At 38.5% G+C, this 26,139-nt stretch overlaps 1 protein-coding gene across 7 annotated transcripts in view; it reads right to left on the reverse strand.

Moving 5' to 3' along the window:
• Nucleotides 1-26,139, reverse strand: part of LOC130413215 (RNA-binding Raly-like protein) — a 99,436-nt gene that overhangs the window by 56,258 nt on the left and 17,039 nt on the right. The window contains exon 1 of one of the 7 annotated variants that reach the window (XM_056738260.1): nucleotides 12,474-12,493. The exons of the other annotated variants lie outside the window; for them this stretch is intronic. Coding sequence (XP_056594238.1) covers nucleotides 12,474-12,478 — 5 coding nt within the window. The 5' untranslated portion in view covers nucleotides 12,479-12,493. Of the gene's footprint in view, nucleotides 1-12,473; nucleotides 12,494-26,139 lie in introns of those variants that run through there. 7 annotated transcript variants of the gene reach the window in all.

A 26,139-nucleotide genomic window follows, 5' to 3' on the forward strand; every position in this document is an offset into this window, starting at 1 on the left:
TGGAAAGATGTTAATGTCTTAATCTGTGTTTCGCCAAGATAAAAAAGCCCACAGACCAAAGTTTATTCATTGATATGAACTAAGACCAAAATGTTCAAGCTATACTACCCACAAAGGTTTGTAAACCAACGATTTGTGCGTTGTACGTTTTCCCCCACAAAATTTTCTATAAAACAAAGCAAATTAAACACAACTGAAAATCCCATCCGTTCTTTAAAGCCACGAACAACAGACCTCTAAGCAATAAAAATTTCAATATTTCTGTGAGTGCTTTCTCAACCTTCACAAAACCACAAAAGCGTTAGTGGCGTCAGACATTAGCCAGTCTAATTGAGGCAGATTCAACCCCCTGCATGTCTTACAGAAGACACCGGGATAATTACAACTGTCAGGACGTCCACATCAGTCAGCCCAGTGTGCAATCACAGGTTGAGACCTGACATTAAAAAGCAGCTTGTTGTCATTAGCATCCCCAGAAATATCTGAGCGTGGCTCCGCCGGTCAGCCTCCAAACCCCGATTTTTCACGCTGCCACGTCAAGTTTCTCGGACCTCTCATCTCCGCCCTCGCCCAAACCCTCAGATGTCCAATCTGATGTGTTTTTTAAAGGTCAAAATACTTGATGCTTCACAAGTCACCCATATCCCCACTGTTATGCCTTGCTCAAGGTTTTTCATAATGTTTTTATATTGAAAAATGGGACTATTTGTCAAGAAGAAAGTCATATATTTCTGTTACACTAGAATAAATGAAGGGTTTATTTGCAAAAAAGATAACATATACAAATATATAAAATTATGTTTTTCTTGTGTTAGTTAGATGTATTTTTTGGTGTTATCATTTCAACTGCAGTTTGATCGATACTCATTGGAATAAACAATTTATTTTTTAACTGAGTTATCTGTTTTTGCAAATGATGTCACAAATGTGTCTTTTTACAACATAAAATGTTAAATTTAAATTGTAAGTTTATTCGTAAACAATTATAAAATGTTATAAACTTTAATTCCATGACATATTTTTAAGATTTTGCTTACATTTTTTCTATTAAAATTAGCTGAACAGTCCAAAATAGGCTATATTACTGTATATTTTATTCTGACAAATGATCTTATAATGTCATTCCATGTTAAAAAAAATCTTGCCGTTTTTTTCTTTTGCTTTTTGTGCACACAAGCACACCACGATCTTTACAGAATCTACCACTCTCAATTTCACTTCCTTTGAGAAACTTGAGAAAATGAGAAACTTCCTGTTCTCATTTCGATCCAGTAATTTAAGATCACGGTTTAGAGAGGAGAGCGTGCGATGGGGAGACGAGGTTTGTAGACTCATAACCCGGGCATCAACCCCTGCCGTCGGCCATCGGGGTGACATCATTTACACCAATTTAGGAGGTTGAAGGGGAAATTGCACATTGTTGGGTGGTAAATTATACGTTGGCCTTCATTTCTTAATTAGATCCCACAGCGGCTATATTTACCGGCGTAGCATCTCTCACCGTGCTTTCAATTCTGTTCCAGATTACTCTAAATGCATTTTGCTCGAGCAAGCACAGCAGAAATAGACCGCCATGTTTCATTACAGTATAGGATGTGCGGCACCAGAGATGAATCTATTAGTCGAGGTGGATACGGTTTATTTTACGCCTGCGCGGTGAGCGATTCAAGGCTGTGGTTAAACCACATAAAAGAAAAAAAACAGCAATGAAAGGATGCTTGAGATGAGAGAGGAAGAGAGAGAGAAATCAAAAAGGCAAATCAGATGGTGCTAATGAAATAAGAAGTGGCGGCATGTCTTCGTTTGTCCCTCTGAGAATTTCGCCCATACGGCCTCTCGTTTTTTCCCCAACATTTGAGCCATAAATGATACAGCTAATGAGGTGCTTTTCCAGCAACTGACCAAAGACAAATTATTCAGGGACAGCAATTAGCTGGCAGGCGGGAAGGGGCCCGTAATGCCGTTCTGAGCGGAGTACAGCAGAGCCTGGAGGAGCCCCCTGCGGCCCCCAAGGCGGCGCCAGAGGCCCCTGGAGCATCATCATGTGGATCTGCTCATCCCATTACCAAAAAAAGTCATGATGGGAGACTGTGCCAGACTCTAGCTCTTCAAACTCAGACAAACAGCTCTCTGTAGCCTCCTGTTTTTACTCACTGCGCGAGAAAGTTCTGCTTTAAATTATAGCCCTCCGTTCCTCTCTCTCTGCATTGTCTCTTTGCTCATGGACCATCATCATCTATATCTTTCTGTTTTCACTGCTCTCCAGAGATAAGTGTGGAACCGCGCTGCCCATATAGGGTGCATCTACAGGGCCAATGTGTTGGCTTATGGCACTCATTATTTTTGATGGAACCTTTTTACTTCTTACCATAGAGACATAAGACACACCATTGGTCTATATGCGAAAGGGAGAAATGGGAATGCCGTACAGTAGTTCTGTCTTATACAGTACTTGAATCCAATCATCTTTTTATTATAGACATTGCAGAGGTGTATGTGGTGGTATTAGGAAGTCACAGCATACATCACGTGCCAATTACGTCTATAGATTTGAGCATGCATGCACATTGGATGGACTGGCATTTTGTTGCATGATTTGCAACAGAATTGATATCATTCCAATACCCCAAAAAAATCAAAGCTGAGATCTTTTTAATATCTCAATTATTCCTAGATGTCAATGAGGTTAAATAGTGAGCAAATGGAAACTTTTGCTCAATTTAATTCGTCTTAGAAATATATATTGAAGGCTGAGGTCTCTCGAGTGTCTCCATTAAAGTCTCAGAAGTGATCTCTGCAATGTGTCAAACTGAGCTCAGATTTGTCAAGTCTGCAATCAAAAGTCAATATTAATGAAGATCACAATATGAACTCAAACATTTCATATTGAATTTACCCAAATGCGGATTATTTTACCTCTACAATCTACATTGCATTACATTACATGAAGATCTACATTACACCTCCATACCCTTAAAGTTTTTCTCATTTGCTTCTATTTTTATTTCTCCTAAGCACCTTAAAGCAAAACAACTGAGACTTAAATGAAACCTAACAGAGAACGCCGTCACTTTCCTGAACTATAAAATAGCAACACAGTTTTCCTCGGGTAGATTGAAGTTGTACTTTCATGAATTGAAATAGATTTTCATGTAGAACTGGTATCACTGCAATGGCAAGACCCTTACAATCCCACAATTGGGAACACACAAAATGACAAAATGTATATCTTGAAAGCATTGTAAGTCACTTTGGATAAAAGAGTCTGGAAAAAAGAACTGCCTGCGTGCTTTACCAGTAGGAACCGACTTTCCTTACGAGGGACTTTGACAAATTCACAGAGTCAAATGAGAATATTTCACCTGAGCTGTATTTTCTATTTTCCATATGTCCTTGAGCTCTTCTGTTACATACTGCTCCAGGTTTACATAACACATACTGTAACTCAATGTGGTTGGGTGTCTTCTAAATAGAGCTTCTGTGGTTCAGTTGGCCACATTATAAATTGAAAACACAGCTATTTGCAGCAAAACAGAGAGTGCAGCTGTAAAAAGCTAAATGCACTCATTTCAACGGTAGACAGAACATTGTAGCCTATAATAGGGTCGGGAACCTCCCGATACCCTGCCTACACAATGCCGATAAATCACAATGCGCCGATTCTGCGATAATCCATATATCACTTGGCAATTCAATAACGATACATCACGACTTCTGTAAATGAAGGGGGAAAAATGGATATATTAGATGAGCATTTGTAGTGTGTTGCGACTCTCTGTCTTAAGGTTTGTTTATTCTTGCGCTTTCTTTGGACTGTGAGTCTGAGGTGACTCCACACGAGTCTCCCAAAACGGGGGTTTGCAGCCATCACTTTACAGCGCTCAAGCATCATCGCGCATTTCAACGCAAGTTTCTCCTCGGCTCGTCTAAAGTTGAACTTTATAAAAACTATTAAAGCTTTACAAAACAATCTGAAATACGTGAGAATGAGCTTTTTTAATATGCACGGGCAGATACCTGCGAGCACTGCGGGTGAGAAAGAAAGCGCCGGACTGGAGCGAATCACAAAACTACAGACTAAAACAAGGTCAAAAGAGTATTTCGAACTTGCAGACACCGAGTTAACCACGCCTACTTATTTAGATTCAATACGAAATCCGGAAGTATAATTTCCATTCATCTGACCATCCGTAATCTGGGAGCGTCAGCACAAGAAATATGGGTACTGCCGTTCTAAAAAGCACAGGTCTTTTGTATGTGAAAAAAATCGATACTTTGTGCCAGAGTATTGATGACGTCTCGCGGGCTGAAATGTCACGATAATCGCCATATCCATTCTTTTCCCACCCCTATTGTATAACAAGTACATTATGAACACTAGATATTTCATTTTTTTAAAGATTGCTGCCTATAACATCGCGTCTACACCGGACGCAATGCGACACCACAATCAGCTTGTTCTAATAGGATTGCTGTGTCGTGCTGCATCCAGTGTGGGCAACATTTTTTATAATAATGGGTTCTAATGTGTTCTATTGTCTTTTTCACGGCGCGTGTAGACACAGTTAATGTGCAACATGCCATAATGTTAGGGTGTAGAGGGTGGTTGCCTGGGTTCCTAGGGCACTGCTTAGACAATCCATGAGCCTATTATCAAATCCCTAATTTTTAGTCAAAGTCAAATTAATATGTGAAATTGTAAATGTCCTTAAAAAAAACTAAAACATGAATTGTACATGTTTGTTCCACGTGATCACGTGTCATCAACGTATGTTGTTCCTGTAGCGCAACTGGTAGAGCATTGAGCTAGCAAGCAAGTTCATTGTAAGCTGCTTTGGAAAAAAACGTTTTACCAAAAAAAAAACATAAAAAGGTAAATGCAAAAAAAGCTAATTCTTTAAAGAAGACTTTACATGGGATTTGACCACATGTGCAATTTATGTGGAGTGTAAAATGACCAATTCTTTAGAATGTGTTTAACTAAATTATCCTTTGAGTTAAACCTCTAAGTTTAGTTTCATATTAGAATTTTTATGTTGGTTTCTTTGTTCACAGTCTGATCAAGCAGACGTAATGACACCTGCCAGTGGTTTGCAGGTGTGCTAATATAATGTTGTCCAATGTCATTTTAGAGCCCATTGAGAAATCGTAGCCAAAGAACCTTGCATGGGACATTCAAAACAATGTCAAGCCTGAAGCCTCATGCAAGTTGTTAAATGTAAAGATAATGGAGAAAGGTCTTGCATAGTGTGTAAATCCATCATCTACATCTATCTGGTCATCGTGAACAGCAGCAGGTCCAGATGGTCTCACTTGAGAATGATGCTGCTTGAGAATCAACCCACAGTACTCCTGACATTAATGATGTGTGACGCCAGAGTGACTGCTATGTAGTCTTTAGGGTTGCTAAGATGAACGCTCCAGGAGGTCGACCAAACCTGAGGCACTTTTTCCAGACTTTAATCTGAAGAGAAAGAACCTCTAAAAAACCCACCGAGCTGACTGGAGCGTATCTTCTACCCCTCGGGGAAGATTTCAGCGGGCATTGCGTGTGAAGCTTTCCAACTATCACCTCACCTGTTCGATAGAGATTGGGTCAGACCATTGGTCTAGAATCAGAGTTTTTCTGTTGAAAAACTGTTTTGGCTAATTAGCCGTGTGTTGCTGTGCTATCAGGCTATTTGTAGCGGTGATAAATGAATCCACTTCACTCATGGAGACCCATTCGCTCAGCATTCACTCCTGTGAAGACCTGCACAACGGTTTGTCGTTTTTCTCCCGAAATGAAGCGTCTTTTCAAGCAAGGTCCTTCATGATCAATGAGCTGTTGTCAGAGAAAGAAGCACGTGGTTTTGGAGGGGAAAAAATCGATTTTCCACACAACAAAAATGATGCAGTCTGTGTTTACAAGAACTCATCCAGGTCAATACAAAACATCCTGGAGAATTTATAAAAGAACATTTGGGATTCTTTATTTATTATGGACTATAATGTTACTGCACTAAAAAAGATCTTTCTTTGTTTCATCCTGTGTTTGAGGAAAATATGGACAAACCCAACCGTTGGGTTAAAATAAGCTAGAAAGTGTCCATATTTTACACAACCTGGGGTTGGCAACTAAAGTCGATACAATATAACTACAAACAATATTTAGACAAAAGATTGATTTTTTCATTTTAAATATATGAAACAGAAACATTTCTATTTGAACATTTGTTTGTTTGATTCATACGATTCTAATCGAAGCATGAAGCCTACATTATAAACATGCTGGTTTCTTTTCAGCATATGGTTTGGTAAAATATATACAAACCAACCTAGGGTGGGCAACTAAAGTCAATACAATGAGAAATACCAACAAAATTTCGAACCAAAAAAATTTTTTTAAAACGGTCAGTTTTGGTCCTTGATAATGATTGGCTGCCCCGAGTTCTAAGCTATTACAAAACACCACAATTTATAACGGCTGACCGCATTACATAGCCTAAACACAATTTTATTTCATGAAACCTTGCTACGCTTATGGAATAACCATTTAATAAAATTACAGTGCATTATATAACAGCTAAGGGCGTTGTGCTTTATTTTGCCATTTGAAATATATGAAACACTACTAATACAATGCAAAATATTTTATTTTATTTTGATAGTAATTAATTTTTTTATCAATGCGTAAAGCCTAGACTGTAAGAATGCTGGTTTGTTATGGGTAAAATATGGACAAACCCAACTATTGGGGCATCTAGAACACAGACCCAACCATGAGTTGAAATAAACCACGTTTTTTTCGAGTTCAGGATGCCAACCTGCAAGGTCAACTAAAATCAATTAAATAAGAAGTATGAACAAAATGTTTTGCCATTTTAAACGTATCAATCACTAAAGATGCACATGTTCTATATTTTGTTAGTAATTCACTTTTTTTAATAATAAAATGTTTACTAAAGTATGACCTTAGATTCTAAACTGCGAATTAACCGAGAAGGTGTTCATATTTGACCCAACTATGGGTTGTAACACCACATCATAAATTGAATTCAATCTATTGGTTAGCAATAATAATTAAACCTAAGAATACATCCTCACAAATTTACTCAAGAAGGGTGGAGATTCCCCATCATTTACCCTCAACACACTCTGCAACATCTCTCAGCTTGGCCATCAGCGTGGGAGTTTCCTCCCTGATGATGCGATCGGCGTGTGAATTGGGGCGGATCGAGACTGGCAGCATCGAGGGTGAGATGAGGTTAAGTGGCGTATCTCACATAGGGTTCTCTTATCAGGGAACACAGCTAATTAGAGGTTTCATCATGACTAATTTAATTGAGCATAATTTTCTCTTTAGGTCCGCAGGCAACACACCAAATATAGATTTAATAAAAACCGAACAGCACGTTCTCAAAGGAATTACATGCCGCTAAAAGGGATTTAGGGCCTTATCTGATATGTCGTTGAATATCACTGCTGTTCAATTGCGCTGTGTGCACTTACAGAGTTAAAGTGAAGATGACATACAGTAAAAGAAGTCTCTCAGAGGAGATGGTTTTATTCATGCGCATTTAAAGCCATTGCTTCTTTTTACATGGTTACGTATTTGACTTCAGGATCCAGATAAATGTCTGGCAGCCGTATTTGTATTTGTACACAGGGCATTGAGAGCCAGGTCACAAACAGATGCAGCTTATAAATAGGCTGTGAATATCAAGTTAGACAAAATGGCATCTCGGATTTTGATATGTTTTAGCGGTGAGAATCATCCATTTTAGGAGTCCCCGTACCGGTACACGGCGTCCTCAGATACATGCTAAATGTAATTCCCCTGCTTTGAAGTTGTTCGTTTTTTTCTCTCTCGCCTAATTAAGATGTTACCACAGAGGACAATTCCATCAGCAGCTAACTTGAGGAGATACATCAACAACAATCTGCCGTCTTGACACGATGGAGAGGCGCAGAGGAGAGCAGAATTGAATTTTGGGTGTCTGATTATGATGGAATGGGCCAATCACTCCTCCTCCCACATCAGACACGCGCCGTTACGGTAAGCACATCCATATTGGCATTCGTACCACATGCGCAATTCCTGTGTGGTACTCTGGGTTATACCGTTTGAAACCTATGCAAAGGCTGGATTCTATCAAAATACCATTTTCACAGTTTTTGTTGATGGATAATTGAGTGTAAATGAATTTCCATTTGGCAAATGCGGTTATTTTGCCCTGCATAATGGGGTTGGAATAATGTGTGTGCAGGTGGCTGTAATGTGGAACTGTAGTGAGATGCAGTGCAATCACATCATTAAAATGTTTGCGATGATTCGAAAAGCACACATGGCCACCAAATTCCATATCCGGATTTTTTTTTAAAATAAAAATTCATATTTAACTTCTGACAGTAAAGACTTGTTCACACCAAGAATGATAAATACTGTATATACTATAACAATACAATATAATATCATAATTTTAAGAGAATAGCGGAGTCCACACCACACCTACTAGAATAATAATACAGAGGAGCATTTTTTCCCCAGCTGATAACTATGAAACATCGAATTTAAAGAGATTGTGGATTTATGTGAAAGTGCAGCAAGCTTACAGTAATGTACAGTAACGTTTTATGTTGGTGTGTACGGTAATATATTTATCATTATAGTTATCGTTATAAATATATATAATTGTCTTGCATTTTCAAATTTTCAATTTGCATTTATCTTTATTTTTTCTGAATTTACTATTTAAAGGTATTTGTTCAGGTCAAACAATCGTTTTTATTTCGGTCTGTGAACTACTAACAATACTTCTACCACATCTCAAATAAAAAAATCGTTCATCTGCAGAAAATGAAGACCGCAAATACTGCAAAGAAAACAAGGTCATATTCACTTTTAAGCAGAGTCATATTTCCACATGTGTTTAGAAAAGTTAGAATATTTTATGATTTTAATCACAGTTTTCATGTGTCTTGTCATGCTGTCAGTCTTTCACATTGCTGTTTGATGTCTTCATGTCACTCCAGAGGTTTGATTTTGTAATGCATCTAGAAATGCTAGTTAAATGAAAATTTGGAATGGTCGCTTAATTGATTTTCATGTATCAAGGAACAGTGACAGTAATTTTATATTGCTAACATAAAAAAACGACATATTCATATAACAAAAAGTATCGCTTAGCTTTTGTTATATTCCATATAAATAATGATCATTCACAAATTCAAAAAAATGCTCACACCAAAAACCCAACCACTGCTGTCTGAACTCTGAAAACTGGAAGTATGAATCATGCCAGTCAAAGATACAAAATCCTTATTTAATGGGATTGTGGGCAATGATGTTTGTTTAACAGTAATGTGTCGATTGAAGCCGTAGTTTAGCAGCTGGGTAATGTAATTATCGTCATGCTGCCGCAGTACTCTTGATCTCATTTAAATCCCTTGTTTACCGTCACCGGAGCTGTTGACTTCAGTCGATTTGTCTGAATTCTCAAAATGTGACGGGCATCTCCCTTTCTCGCACCTCGTCTTGTTGCTTCTCCAATCTCATTTCATTTGAATCATCGCACGAGAAAAGCAGGCTGCAGGCGAATTTAAGCACCAGCATTCGAAACGAATGCTATTAGAGGATTAGATCCTTAGAAATGCTAAATATTTCGTGAGCTCTCGGTTGATGTCTGCTATACGCCATTTACTCTGGGAATCTAAAGTTTGGAGAGTTACAGAGATGGATGGAATGGAGGAGATGAAGAGGATCATGGGGGCGCTTGTGGGAGAATATTTATGAGGGCCACGTCAGGTCAGGAGAAGGAGAACTGCCGGGATCATTCATAATTAAATCGCTGGGATGCGCACAGCATACGTTTCAGTCAGTGTTTTTTGTTCCGTGGAGTATTGCGAGTTTCCTTTCTCTTATTTCCCTCTGTTCATTTTAAAAGGAAATAACCATCCACCTACAAACACACACTAACAACATTTATGCAGGCTGTTGAATAAACCATTTTCTCTCATATTCAAGCGCACAGACGCACACACACAATGGGCTTGATACTGTAAATCCACCACACAGGCCTGCTGTCATTGTGCACCATTCAGACACACACAGCTTAATCCCAGTCTGGACCAAACCCCTCACGTGTTTCCATTGTTAAAATGAAATGCACGACGCCTGCCAGGAAACACTCCGCTTAGGAGGCATCACAAGAATGAAAATCAAAAATGAAGACATAATTTTTTGTCAGCTGATGAATAGTAACACTGTCAAAAACGGTATTTTACACAATTCTATTCGGAACTGTGTAGATGTGAATCTGGCACCTGGCATTTGTGTTACCATCTTGTATGATGAATTAGAATGTTAAGCTTTTCATTCATAATTCTAATGACAAAATACGAAACAAAAGAGGCCTTTTAAGAAAGAAAAATATCTCTTTTTCTTCTGCGGCAGAGAGATAAAATGATGCAAACGGAGAGCTTTGGTTTCCTGACTCTCATAAAAGATCCTCGTAATCGCATGTGTCTCTAGAGTCTTAAAAAACGTGCCAAAAGATACAAGCAGACCTGCGAATGTAGTCTAATGTAGAATGCTGTGCGAGTCTTGTCATTTTCCATAGGGTTAATAGATATGTAATTTTGGGCGTGTCTATATCAAGTGTAAAAAGGGGTGGAGTCCATTCAAATGGCTTATATAGAATAGTGCAGAGATGATGTATTTTTGTATGCAAAAGCTTTTTAGCGCTTCCGGTTCTGTCGTCCCAAAATCAATGGGTTTTATGAATGGGTTGTTGGTTAAATGCCAAAAATTTGGTTTCTGGTAAACAAAACGTGGATGGATATTAATTCACAGAATAATTACTGGACTTATTAGGAACACGTTTTTAATCAAGTTTGTTTGAGCCTTGATGTTGGTGACGCTGATGTTGGCTTTTTACTTCTGCCGATTGTATTAAGGCTTCAAAAATAACAAATGCTATATAAAATAATCTTGAAAGACAAAAAGTGTAAACAGCATAAACTTTTTTTAATCACAATTTATAAAAAAATGCATAGGCTTTCAGTCGAGGGAACCAGCGCAGAACTTACTTCCGGGTTATGACTACAAAGTGTGTTGCATTTTTCTTTCAGATGATGTCGTTCTTCGGTCTATAGTCATACAGAAACCAGTTCAATAATGTACACAAATAAATTGTATATACAGTATGTAATATTTATTTATTTTATTTCTATATGCATTTTTTATAAATAAATAAATAGCTAAAATACACATATTATTTTTGCCCGCAGGCCTATTGTACATTTACTACGATAAACAGTAAATCGTAATACTTTTCAAATAATTATGATATTTAATGTAAGCAGCATCATTGGGCAACACAATCATCTTTATGTTCAACTTATTTGCCTGTAGGCTTTTCGTAATTTTTTTTGTAAATCAATTGCAAGTGCACACGCAATTGTTTCGACAGTACAAGCAAGTTGATATTTGGGATTCAGTTCCAAACAATGCCTCATTTGAATCTATTTTCATGTCCCCCAAATACATTTAAGAGAAACACACAAGACAAAGCTGAAACTAAAACGAAACACAACTAACAGCTCCCAGCAGAACTTAAAGTCTCCTGAGCCATGAAAGAGCAATATAATTGTCCTTTAGGTCAGTTCCGCCATCCTCTCGATTCCAAACCGCAACGTTTCCTCTGAAATAACAACCTTTCCTTAAAGACCGTACCAATTATCTGTGTTTGCCTTGATTATAGAGTTGGAGGCAGAATGGCAATGAAAAGCTACTGCTGATGGTGGTGTGAGATGATTGGACCGCAGTATCCTTGACCAGGACAGGGGTGAAATGGAGTATCAATAATGAATTTATTATCGGTGAGTATGAGACTACCCCTGTCTCTCATTATTCCGGCTGGGCTAGATATGAATTGGCTTTCTGCAGTAATTAATGACTCTCTGGAGCCGTTTTATAAAGAATATTACCTGTTGCAGAGTAAGTGAAAGGCAAGACCATTTTAAGCACTCTATCAAATACAGATGAAGAAACTGACATGATAAAGGTAGAGTTCACCCATAGATGAGGTGTCATCATTTATGCACCTCACACTATATGAAACTTTCTTTATTCCGTAAAGGACTTACAGAGATGTTTTGAAGAATGTACTGTTTCCATACAGTGAAAAAAGATGGTGAATCATACTGCTGAGTGCTGAGAAACCAAAAAACAAGATGATTATGATCAGACATGCAAAAACTGAAGCCGTTTGACGTGAAGCACAGCATGACACATCTTGAAGAGACAGGATCTTCTTTTGAGTTTCATAGATGTGAGAAATTCATATGGGTTTGAACTGATATGGCAGTCTGCAATGAGACTTGGTGTGTGGGCGAACTGTTTCTTTAAAGCTGACACTTCTTTGGGTTAAAAAAATCCCACAATTATTAATTGAACAAGTGCAAATCTTTGTTTAAAATTGTCTGCTTACCCCATTTTGAGCTGTTTGGTCAGATTTTGTCAGTTTGATGTCCTTGGTACATAAAGTAACCTGCAATTTTTGTTTCAAACAGATGATGATAGAAAGGCAAAATTAATGAATTGCTTCGTTAATATTATATAATATTCAAAATGTTGGTGCCAAAAGGAATCAGATCAAAGGGACAGTTCAGCCAAATATAGAAATTCTGTCATAGGAAAAATAACAATGGTACTCCAGAACTGTTTGCATCCTACATTCTTCCAAATATATTCTTTTGTGTTCATCAGAACAAATTTATACAGATCTGAAAAAACTCGAGGGTGAGTAAAGACTTTTTTGGGGGAACTGTTCCTTTAAATGAGGGGGTAAATTTGGTTTTACACAAGAAACAATGTCTCTTACATCAGTAAGCAATCCACCATTCATGGCTTTTTCCTGACCAGCTCAACAGGCTTTTTAAAAGCTGCAAATTAGACATTCAAAGTCCCTTGTCAAAAATCAAGGGGTTTAGAAAAAGCCAAAGGATTTTCCACATTTAAGCTCTGCTCCCAGCGTGCCGTTCCACACGGTAGACAGCATTTTATTCTGCCTTAGATATCTCGTTCTGGCCAAATTCTAAGGCAACATCATGAGAGTCCTTCACAGTCCCATCCATCCCAGAATTTACTGTGACGGCTTCCGAGAGACAGTCCATTAAAGATAGTAGACAGAGCAGGGGGAAATATATCGATAAGAAATATACGGTAAATTCAGGGCTGAGTTTTTATGGAGGTTTGTATACTGCACTCTTCAGTTAGGTGAAAGCACAAATTATCAAAATTACTGTATTTCATAAACAAAAACACAAGGGGGATATGCTTTGTATGATTGATGGAAGTCCCTAATTCTGCAAAGATTTCAGTGATGTTCTGTGTTTCCAGATTATTTGTCTATGGGATAATAAGTAGATACATTTACATTTACCAGACGACTTATATTGCATTATCCTATATATATCCTTATATTGCATTATCCTATATATGTGTCTCTAAATATGTGCAATCCCCTGGGATCGAACCCAGGACCTTGCATTGTTAACACAATGCTCTAACCACTGACCTACAGGAAAGATTCAATGTAAGATTTCTTGTTGGTCATTCATTTTAGCTCAAAGTTTATTACTGATTGGTCCAAAGTTAAAAATAAAGTTAATCACATAATACCAACACTCACAGCAGTCCCTTCTTGGCTTTAATACTTATTATTACACGGTGCGTTGGAATGCGTGATTCTGATCAGCCAGTCGCGACATTTGCAAGTCGTTATTCCCATTTCCATTGATAGATAGAGTCAACTCCATTGACTCACAGTTTTTTCACAGCAATGGCGGTTCATGGAAGTTACTAGTTACGCATGGGGCTACGACTAAACAGACAAACTGAGGTAAACTTCTAACCAGTTTAAAGATGAAAGTCATTTAGAGAAACATAACTTCCTGGTTCTATCTGAAGGCTTCATGAATCACGTGATGCTCCAGCGTTTTGGACTTCTGTTGGCAGAACTCTCTCTCTCAATGGCTTTGGTTATTCCCAGATAACCTCTCATAACTAATAACACACAATAACCCGGATGCAGCAAATCATTTTGACAGGTTTTTTTAACAAATTAAATATAAATATATTTTTTTAATAACATATATGACATTATATATACAAATCATTAAACCAAATTGCCATATTAGAGGCAGCAATTGACATATGAACGTTGTTTCTGACCTTAAAACCAACAGTTAATGGCTTTTCTCGCGGAAGGTCGACATTCAGTAAAAAAATTAGCTAATAAATATTTCAAATTCACATTTCATGTTCAGTTTTTTTCTCATGTGGCAGGTAGCCGTGTAATAAGCAGAATAATGTACAAGCAGCCGGCTGTTATCGCAAAATAAACCCATTCAGTGTGATCACACGGTCGGGGCTTATTTCTGCAAAACAACCGGCTGCCTGTACATTATCCCTTACATAAACATCATGATAAACGACAGCCACATCCTTCGGAAAAGATAAAGCCACTCTTGTCTTTACGTTCTCAGATGGGGGTAAAAATAAACTTTAAATGTGTCCTCTCTCTTTAATAATCTGTCATTGTCTCTTCTAATCACCTCAGCGAGGCACATTTCTCTCACAGCGTGTGGCCTGTTTTGCAGCTGCATCACAAGCGAGATGTTTTTGTCCTTCTCAAAGCGTCACTTCGCTCAGGAACGACCGCAGCGCTTCCCCAAATACGAGGCCTTGGCGGGGCCCATTACTGCTCCGTTTAATTTGATCATTTCAGGGAGAAAACAGCAGGAGCTGCGGTGGGAACTGAACGGGCCGGATGCAGCACACTAGGCTGGTCTAAGACAGGAGAGAAAAACACATCGACTCCTTTGAAAGAGCTAGCATTTAATAAACTAATGAAATGTTCACTTCACAGATATCAGCAGGGCTCAGAAAGTTCCAGCTTGCTGCTTTTCTAAGATTAATCAAGCCATATTAGAGCTTCAATGGAAGCTGAAGACAGGATGGAGTAACCGTGACAGCTCTGAATTCAAGTGCCAAAAACTGTGGTTTGCTCAGTGGTGATAGGGCAAGAGTTTAATGATAATGGTTAAAGGACCGGTTTCTGAAATACGCCATTGATATTTGAAATTGATAGTAAAACAAACGCACCCCTCCATTCATTGCTCCTCCCTCAAAATAACAAACTGTTGCTCTCTCTCCTCCCTCATCAGTGCACACACCCCCTATATTTACACGGTCATCATTGCCAAAAGTCATGGGTGAAATATTATCATGAGTATACTGTTAAATGAACAAATAATGCCTTCAGTGAAATTGATCTTTTATTTAGCTTATTTTGTGTATTCTCCTTTTTTGCCTCTCTTTTTTTAGAGAGAGTTTGTAACCACAGTGGAATTAATAACATTATTACCATACATGTAGTATTACGGTATGGAAAAACTCGCTTTTTGTTTGCACAGTTTTAGACAATACCAGTATAATGTGACATCCGTACTTATCATGTAAAATAAATAGGTTTCAAATATAGTCCAGTGAGCAGAAACATGATGGCTATTTTGATAAGCTCACAAGTCAACAGTATATTGTATTTCTGTCTTTGGTCTGTATTAAACACTTTTGTGAAAGTCTTTAGCTCGAATTGACAAAAGCAGTAGCCTCACTTCCAGACTCTTAACAAGCCACTGCTGAGTCATAGTCTTAAAATCTGCTTCATTACTCAATATTTATCGAGTTCTGTTGTGTGCAAGTTTAAAGGCCTCAGTCCCTGTTGGCTGATGCTACAGAATATCTTGCCTCAGTTGGGCATCGTACGACTTGAACACACACAGCGGACTGGTCCTAAGGTCTACTCAGGCGAATATTAGATGCCGTATTCACAAATATAATTTCTGGTTGGAATAATGATGCCGCCCCGTTAAAATACAGACTGTAGAATGCACAAAACAGATGAAAACATAGAGATGCTCTCAGGCTGAGCTTTTAAGTGGCGTTTGGAAATGGCAGCTTGTGTAATTTTTGTCAATCTCCTTCACACAGGGACACAATAGGCCCAATCAAACCACTCAATCCTGCCTAACCACCAGGCAAGCATTTACAGCTGTCACTCACGGCACAGAACGGAAAATGGCTTCTCCTGAGCTATGGATCTTTCCCTTTTAAGGTTCTGTTTTCCACGGCGGCACTCCAACGTAGACGAAATGTGTTTCCTGTGCTAATCAAATCTCGCAGATCATAATTAGCTTGCAGACGACTCAAATTACCCAGAAAGCGAGAACCTCAGACGAAACCCGAAATGTGTGCCGGTGAGAGCGAACAAAAATAGTTTATAGCTTCTTAAAGAAAGTTAATAATTCGTGGCACGCTCGCGCACACACACACTCCCACATTAATAATATTTACACTTACGGCTTCTCGTGAAAGATGAAAGTGAACGCTCGCTCTGATTTCCATTTAAAGATTCAAATCCTCTTAAGCTTAACATGGGATGCCACACTGCATTATCGAGCGGCTTTGAAATCGCTAAGTCTGGCCAGTTGTTTCCTGGGTATATATCGACGTTTTTGATAATCTCATAAATGCAAAAAAATTCCACTTAGTGAACACGAGATGGATGTGTCTCAAGGCTGTGAATCCAATTAAACATCTTCCAGGGTCGGAGCGGTCAGAGATGCCGCCACGTCACCGAATCCCTTTAGCTACGTTTCCGTACGTCAAACGACACATCTGACAACCTGCAATTAAGAAAGAAAGAACGCAAACTAGAAACGGGCGACGGAGCAGACGCGGTTCACGCGGGTCAAAAGTGTAATGAATTTTGTGGAAGCAATCAAGCCGGCCCGTGCGATTCTGTTTGAAGAGCGCTACTTTCACAGCATAACAAATTTTACATTAAACCAAAAAGGCTCACTTCGAATACATATCTTCCATTTTTCAAATATGATAATAGCCGTGGCAGCTCAACAGATACCGCCCGGGTCCTATTAATGTTTTTCTCTGTCATTTCCAATGCTGTAAACAGTCTGAAAATTCATATGCGTTTCTGGGAAAGTGCTGCTCTGTCCGTCAACGGTGATGTGACCGGAATTTTTCTAAAGAAGCTGCGACTGCTTCCATGTCAACAGGAAGAAAATGTTTTTATTAGAAACCTGTAATGTTTTGAATCCGAATTATGTTAAGTCTTTTTGTTAAAATATACTTATGACCGATACACAGACAGACAGACAGACAGACAGACAGATACATAGATAGACAGACATAAATTGACAGATCGACAGATATAAATTGACAGACAGACAGATAGATACATAGATAGACAGACAGACAGATACACAGACAGATAGACAGACAGACCGACAGACAGACAGACAGACAGATACATAGATACACAGACAGATACACAGACAGACAGATACACACACAGACAGACAGATACACAGACAGACAGATACACACACAGACAGACAGATATAAATTGGCAGGTAGACAGACAGATAGAGAGAGAGACAGACACAGATAGACAGACAACAGAAGACGGGAGTGTTTGTAATTCATTTTGCTGACACTAGTTGCACTAAAATGGCACACCAGACACACAAACACATACTATCAAATCATAAAATACTATTATAATAATCCTCAAGCATCTTTGCGATGTTCTCCACAAAGCGAGTCAAATATGACTGCATGTGTGCACTATACATGCCCTCCGAAGACACAGAGTTCTCATTTTTACAAAGAATGACAGAAGCAGAATAAACCCATTAGAGGAAGTTTGTAAAAGCAGGTTGAAGAAAAGCTTTTAATGCATTTATGTGCTTTGTTATGTGTAGGCGGAAACCCCACAGCAGCAACTGTGAAGTCTAATCTTTATTCTTATGGAAGACAGGTTGAACCCCGTTCTCATTTAGAGAGCAAACGATGAGTATTCAGTTGCGCTGTCACCCACCGGCTCAAGGCTGAGAATTAATTATACCGGAGCACGAGTTAACCAGACTGATTTAATTAAACTTCTTACTATTATTGATATTGCTCATACAGTGCTGTACTTCCTGTGACACATTTCTGATGTGTGACTTTTTCTTAATGAGGCAGTGAGTGATAAGAACTTCGCTTTAAGATTAAAGGAATGTTTCATGTTAAATACAAGTTAAGGTCTATTGACAGCATTTGTGGATTGTGTATAGAAAATTATAACAAAGTGTCTCTTGCAAGAGAAATACTCAGACGTCTTTTGTGTTCTGCAGAAAGGATTTTTGCTTTAAGATGAACTATTCCTTAAAAAAACCAATGTGTCATTTTTTTAATGACATATTGACAGAAATGCAATTTAATAAACCTAACTATGTCTTCAGAGGTGTATGAACCTTATATAATGAAGCGTTATGTTTTTATTTCCTTAGAATGATCTATTTCTATCTACATACACCACATGGTCCCCTTGCATGGATGTCGCCATTTTGTTTCTACAGTAGCCCTAAACGGACAAACTGCTCTGCAGAGTGCGTTTTGTAAATAGATTATCTCCTTCGGTAAAGAAGCGAAAACTTGATGTCATCTTTGTCCTGTGTCAGCCACCATAGTGCTTCAAAGGGTGAGGTTGAGTAAGCAGTTGGTTGCACTTTGCAACCTCACCGCTAGTTGCCGCTAAAAATTCATTTTACTTCGGTTAAATATGTTACATCCCTTAAATCAATGTTTCAGCCTCTGTTCACCACATCCATACAAAAACTTTAACTCTGTGCCCTGTTTTACTTCTCAGTGGAGTTCATTTTCTCTGACAGTACATACAGTACCGGAGTCTCCAAAAATCTCCCATTTTCCCTGCACCTCTCCTCATTGGTGAGGCAAGTGTCGCGTCCATCTGTCTTGCTTGTGAGAGCGGTTGTGTATAACTAAATGACCTGCTGTAGAGTGGATTGACAGTAAGATCGCTGCTGTGGCCAAAAACCTGTCTGCAGTTGCCCAAACACGGTATATTCTCTTCTTATATGGTGTCATGGCACATCCCGGTGTTGAGATGTGGTTCAGATGAACAGTGACCCACGGCACTTATCTGGGTTTCTCTATCTGTTTTCTGCCTTGGGTCTATATCCATGCTTTGATTATTATAAATGCGCTCGATAATCAAGCCCTTCCACTCAGCGGCGTTGGGAATGCTAAAGAATCTCGAGTTTCGAGCCACTTGTGGCATAACCTAGGTTAACTAAAGTCAGGGAAAAAAAAGTGTGACATTATCTATTTTACCCCATTTATGCAATATGGACGGAAAATGTTATTGCTAAGATGTTGCTCTTTGATATCTTAGATTTGAAGGAGTCTTAGTTTTTGTTTTATTTAAGTATCGACTAAATTCTATTGCGTAGAATAAAAAATGATCACTTGAGATAATAGTTTTAAATACATGAAGATTATGGATTTGTAAATGAATGTAGATTGCAGAGGTCAAATAATCTGGGATGAGGAAATTTCATGAGAAATATAAATATTTGAGTTCATATTAACTTATTAGCACAGCCTGGATCACAAAATTTAACTTGACTTTATTAGCACGGAAATATGTGTGGCAATAGCCCAAAAAAGTGTATAGATCAAAATTATCGATTTTTCTTTTATGCCGAAAATCATTAGGACATTAAGTAAAGATCATTTTCCATGAAGACATTTTGTAAATTTCCTAACGGTAATATATCAAAACTTCATTTTTGTGAGTAATAATATGCTAAGGACTTCATTTGGACAACTTTAAAGGCGATTTTCTCAATATTATTTTGCACCCTCAGATTCAAGAATTTAAAATAGTTGTATCTTGCCAAATATTGTGTAATGATGTGAAAATAAAAAATAAAGTTGTTATGCAGGGTCAATAATATTGACTTTTGATTGCAGACTTGACAAATTTGAGCTCAGTTTGTGACATTGTTGAGATCTTTTCTGAAACTCTAATGACAGAGACACTGGAAAATGGAGCAAAAACCCCTCCTGTCAGAACCGACTTAACTAGATTTTTCATCGAGCGTCTCCTAAGCTAGTAACTTTTTGTTAGTTTCACCTCTCAGAGACTACCGTTGATCTCCGAGACCAAACTGAGGACAAATCTTCACGGGTAAATCTCCTCCTGAACCCGGGCAAGCCTGTGAGACGATCTCCAACGTTAAGTCCGTTCTGACAGGAGGGGTTTTCGCTCTGAAACATTCTTTCCGCTCAAGTTGAGCTTAATCACATGAGCGCGTTCATAATAGTGAAACCACGCCAGACCCAAAACACATTCAGTGATGATGGTGAATCTGACAGGAATCACAGGGCCCATCATGTTCTGGCTCTTCTTTTTAATTAATCTGTCACTGTAAATCCAAAAGCCCGCGACAACATTATATATGGACACACAAACAGGACACACATTGTGCTGATTAGTTTTGGCCCCAGATGGCCGTTGAGACCATTTGATGTTTACCGCACACAAAAATAGAGAGTGTTTTCTTAAAACATCAAGCTGCAATATGATTGGCTGAAAAGTCTGTCATGTTCTGTAACACTAGATTTGTAAAACTAAACGTCTGTCTAAAACAAACAGTGGTTGCTCACTTTTTATGTCAGTAATCCTTTCTGTCAAGGTGGGCGGTCCTTACGACAATAATCAGAAGTTTGGCTATTCGTGACCGCACGCTCACGGATTCACTTACATTTCCTTTTCCAAAATATCTTCACCATGTTTTACATTCAACGGTGGGTCTCGGTGTCGATGGTCAGATACAAAGAGCAGACAGATCTGGGAACGACACCTCGGCTCTGTCCATCATCTTCAGTCTAGACATTTAACTGGCCATTACTGATGGTGGTCTGCTGATGAGAAGGCGTGGGACTCAGAGCTCATTAAATCCTGCAGGACGGAGGAAACAATGAGGGAAATCAAGCCTGACTGCTGGAGATAGGCACCGTGTCATTTTTTTTCAGTTCTCGGTTAGAAAATGCACTGCGTTCCTTCAGATTCTTCGATGAGCTTTTACTCAGTTTAACCAAATAATATTACAATACTGCAGATACAAATTTCAAACACAAAATCCAGTCTGTGTTACATTTAACAAGTCTTGCATAGCCAGACTTTTAACCGTCTTTAGATTAAACTGGTCATGAAGAGTCGAATGACTGACACGTAAAGCAACCAATCCCAGTTTGTTTTGTTTTCACAGTCTTAGTTTTTAGTGCAGTATGTATCAGATGGTTATTTAAAGGCATCACCTTAGGCTGTCTCATACTGAAGGTATGGGAGCGTTGTCCTCTTTTTTTGGCCAAGGCCCTCACAAAAGGGGACTGACAGATAAAGCAACCAATCATGTTTTGTTTTCTCCCACGTCCTGTTTAAAGGCATGGTAATGTCCCCACAGAAAAAGATTGTGTACATTCAACATAATGATTACACGTTTTTGCCTTGAGCCTTGCATATTTTTAAGAATATAGCCTTTAGTCGATCGAGATGAATTCTTATTGCAACCGTTGTTGGCAATATGACAGCTTACTTCTTAGATTAGTCGGCTTCTTATTTTTTCCAGGCAAACCGGTAAAGAACTCGACAGGCACGTCTCCCAGAAATCCTGTAAAATTCAACCAATCAGATGACAACTTCGATCCTCGTGCTGAAGTGTTTCCAGGAAAGTGTGCCTTAAGCATCAGACATTTAACCAACGGTCCGTGGGCTGAGACTGAGACAAATGGCTGGAATACACTACAAGACTTTTATTATCTGAACAGATTTTTGAAAGCTAGACATACACTTGCAGACATTTTGAAAGGTTTAGATAGAAACACACTAACTGATAAATTCTTCAGACTGGTACAGACTTTCTTCAACAAGTCCAGACTTAAAATCTGTGCAAAATCTGAGCAAAAGTCTTGTAGTGTATTTTAGCCTTAAAGGTGACATCATATGAAAACCCCACCTTTTCTGTGTTTAAGTGCTATAATCGAGTCCGCAGTGCATTTAGCAACCCAGAAAATGTGAAAAATAAGAACCCAGTTAGTTTGTTTTGGTGTGCCTTTCCCTGCAAGCATGTGAGAAATTGAGCCGTTCAGATTTCACTCCGGTTGTGATGTCCAAAACTGATTTTATTATAATGTTACCGCCCCTTATTCTACACAGTTCCACCCACCACGCTCTGCCATAGTTGTTTTCACAAGCGACAGCGCTGTACGTGACGCCATGGCTAAAGTTTGTGGACAACATGCAATGTAGTCGCTGCAGAGATTCCAAACCTAGGAAGGATCCTAGGATTTCTTTTATTTTTAGTGGAAATCCATCAGAAACAATAAGTAAAAGCCTGAGTGCTTTTGCAACCTGGCACAGTACAAGCAGGATTAGCTTCAAAGTTATTCCTCAAGAGGGGTCGAGACCGACTGAACGAGACCAAACTGCCTATGTGAGTAATATTTATCATTAGTCTAAATTGATGTAAATTTAACGTATATATAGGAGGATAACGTTAGCATATGATCAGTCAGTCACAGGCTAAATAGAACATTCAAATCCAGTGTTACACTTACTGTATATAAGTGCAGATTGACACTGTATGAATGTTAAAACATTATGTGCGTTAATATGTTTAGCTGCGGCAAGCTGTTTGTTTTTTTGAGTAATCTCGAAATTATGTATAAAAGGGTAGGTGACAAACGGTACATATGTCCAATGGTGTGACAGGAACAATTAGAAAAACTATTAATAATTTATATTAATAAAATTAATATTTATTGTATATAAAAGCATAATTTTTGCTGTGTCACACCGTAGGACATATGTACGGTTAATTTATCAACTACCCATAAAAATAATAACTTGTAATGTTTTATGTCAGAATATTAATAGCATGTAAGTCTTTCTTAGCATTTCTTCTGAATATCTACACGGACACAACACAGAGCTCTATTCTTTCCTGTGGCACTAGGTGTTTTTGATTCAGTGGAAAGTGGGTCTACAAAAGACATTCGCCAGAGGTCACCTTTCCCACAATTCACCGGGGCCTGCTGCATCACATCTGCCATGTCAACAGCAGGAAAGCAGAATGGACTCCTGACACGAGAGAGATTAAATTGAATAGGCTTAAATTAGAAAGAGACAGAGGATTGAGAGGGAGATACTAGAATAAGCATTGCTTTTTTTCCAATACAAAAGTCTTTCTGGACCAAATTTCAAGTAAATAGATTTGTGAATTAAGAGGTCACTTATACTTTAAGGATAGTCTGAAAATGAAAATATTTGCCCAGAATTCTCCATGCAAAGAAAATATGGTAAATCCACAATTAGAAGTACTATTAAAAAACATGATTTAAATATACTATGGATTTTTGTCACATGTCTTCCAGATACGTCTAGTAAAGCCATTGGAGGACCGGTAGGCATCAAGCTTGATATTAAGAATTGCATTTTTTATTGCTGCTTAAAATTGGGGTCAGATTGAAGCGTTCTGGTTACCGTAGATTCATCGACTGGAATTGATTCGGATGAATAGAAATCTTCTCATGTAAATGCAGTGGCCGAAACATATGACTATCAAATGGAGACATATGTGCAATAAACCATAACGCATGCCGGAGGGGGACAGAACCACATGGCAAACGCACCCAACCGTCCTCACGTCCGTGACCTGCGTGTCTCTCTCCCATCACTTCCTCCCCCGCATCTCCGTCGGTCAGAGAGCCAATGAGGAACATCTGTTAGACTGTCAATCTCCCATACCACCCCCACAAACGCGCGCACATACACACGCACCATCACATCCGACCACTGGAAAGGTTGCTGCGCTCACATGGTTAGCCAAGCTGCTGACATTTGTTAGTCTGTTTATGTGGAAATAGATAGTGTTATTACAACGAGGTGCGCTCCAGTCAGCCCATCTGCACCGGCAGCTGCTGAGCCTCACGGAAAAACTAAAAGAAAAAAGGAGGAGAGCGAAGGGGGAAAGAGAAATAAGTGCCAAAAGATAAAAAGCCGTTGGCATTGAAGGGCTTGCACTTTTGCCCGGGAGATAATGTAGGAAACAAAGCAAGACAGGCTGCAGTATATAGTCAGATGCCTTCTAAGGAAGCATCCTGAAACTGTCAATACATTATAGGTTTAATTCAATATTTATAATCTTTAATCATTTGTAATTTTACGTAAGTAAGCATTTCCTTTATGGCGATTTATCATTGAGCTTGGCACAATGCATTGTGGGATTGCTTTCTCCACGAATGATGCGCGCAGTGCTGCCTTCGAAGTGTTCAAAAATGAGTAGAATAATTAACCCTCTTTGCATCAGTAACACCTCTAATGCTTTGTGTGCATGTAAAAACCTGCTTGGTTTTAATTGCATTCACTTTTTCTGTATCAGCTGAAACTGTAAATTGGCCAGCTTGAGAAATCATCTTCACAGCCACCGGTGACTGACAGACGAAACAGAAGCCGCACAAAGCTCGGCATTTCAGTCAACAAATACAGCTTGAAAAAACAGACTCTTTGGGAGCCGGCGTTCATTTCCCAGCTGGAAGTGTTTCTTGTGCGGCGTGCATTCAGCTTATCAACGCTCAGGCCGATCCTTATCTGAATCGCCTTCTGCGGACAAACGGACGGGATAGAGAGACGTGACCACACAGAAATTCAGACTCGAGCACAATGCCACGATCAGAGGCCTGTCCACCTAAGAGCCCTTGTTTGTAATGCCTGTTATAAAATACTTTTTGCGTTGTTGAAGCCGATTATTAGGATTGTATGTCGAAAAATACGCAAATGCTGATAACTTATAATCAAAATAAAATATTATAAAAAATAAATACTACAATATAATATTTAATGCTGTTTTATATTAAGTTTCAGGGGTGTAACGATAAGTATCGCATATCGCAATACAAGAACATTAAGAATATTGTAGAGCTCTGGCAATTTATTGTTTGTATTTTGTTACAATTCAGTTTTATTTTCATTGACAGATCTACTCAGTTTCTACTAGTTCACATGGTTGAATTAAACCTTGAATACTGTTAATTTTTTAACAAAACAAATGTTACTAAAATTTTTAAATAAAATCTTTATTTGAGTTTCAGTTCCATATTTTTGTTTTTTACAAATATTGTGATGCAATCGTAATCGTAAACCCAGTATCAGGTAACACTTTACATTAAGGTACCCTTTATTAAGCATTTATAAATGTGTTCATTATTGATAAATATGTCATATACAAATGCATGAAGCAATTATAACTGCATGAACAAAAAGATGGATTCTAACGTAATACCTGCCAAATAGTGAGCCATTTTTAACTCGCATGTTATAAATGCTTAATAAATGTATTTATTCATTATTTATTCGACTCGAAAGCAGATTCATTATCATCTTGATGTTGTTTGTCAGACTGGCCACTGTAGGGTGTTATGTTGTTTATCTCATACCTGCTCACTATTTGGCAGGTATTTCGTTATAATCCCACTTTTTATTCATGCAGTTATAACTACTTTATAAAGCAATTGTAAATTACTTTTTAATCATTAATGAACACATTTAAAATTGCTTCATAAAGGGTTACCCAGTATTGTGTATCCCATTGAATCGTGAGCTCAGCGTATCATTAAACTCTTATTAAGTGCATTAACCCCTTCAATGAACCAGGCTCCTTATGTGACTCCAGTACATGTACAAATGTGAATATCACAAACCTCAAACCATGTGAATTGTCTGGATTTGTGCTCTCAAAAACATGAAGCATATACTAAAGGACAGAAAAGGCTCTCTCAGCTGGGGAGAGAGAGCGATCCTGAGATCAAAACCCAACACAGGATGTTTATTTCTGAGAAGACTCAGACATCAGTAAACGCATGTAGAGATACGTGCCAGTCACGAGCTGTTTGCGCTATTCAGAAGCATTCAAAGGGACCAAAGTGGTGCGGTGCACTCTCTAGGAGGCAGATTTCCCTCAATTTTTAATTCCATCCATCTCGGAGCACTTCAAACCTGCTGTTTTTGTGCTGGCTTTGCCTTTTGAACATACACTGTTCCAATAATACATGAGTTGTGGTTTCAAGTTATAACCTCTAGCAGCAAACAGGGCCTGCTCATATTGCTTACAGAAGTAGCCAAATGTGATGTCTGAGATATGTATTTTTAATATATTTGCTTC

This window comes from Triplophysa dalaica, chromosome 23 (genome assembly GCF_015846415.1).
Source record: "Triplophysa dalaica isolate WHDGS20190420 chromosome 23, ASM1584641v1, whole genome shotgun sequence".
NCBI lineage: Eukaryota > Metazoa > Chordata > Actinopteri > Cypriniformes > Nemacheilidae > Triplophysa > Triplophysa dalaica.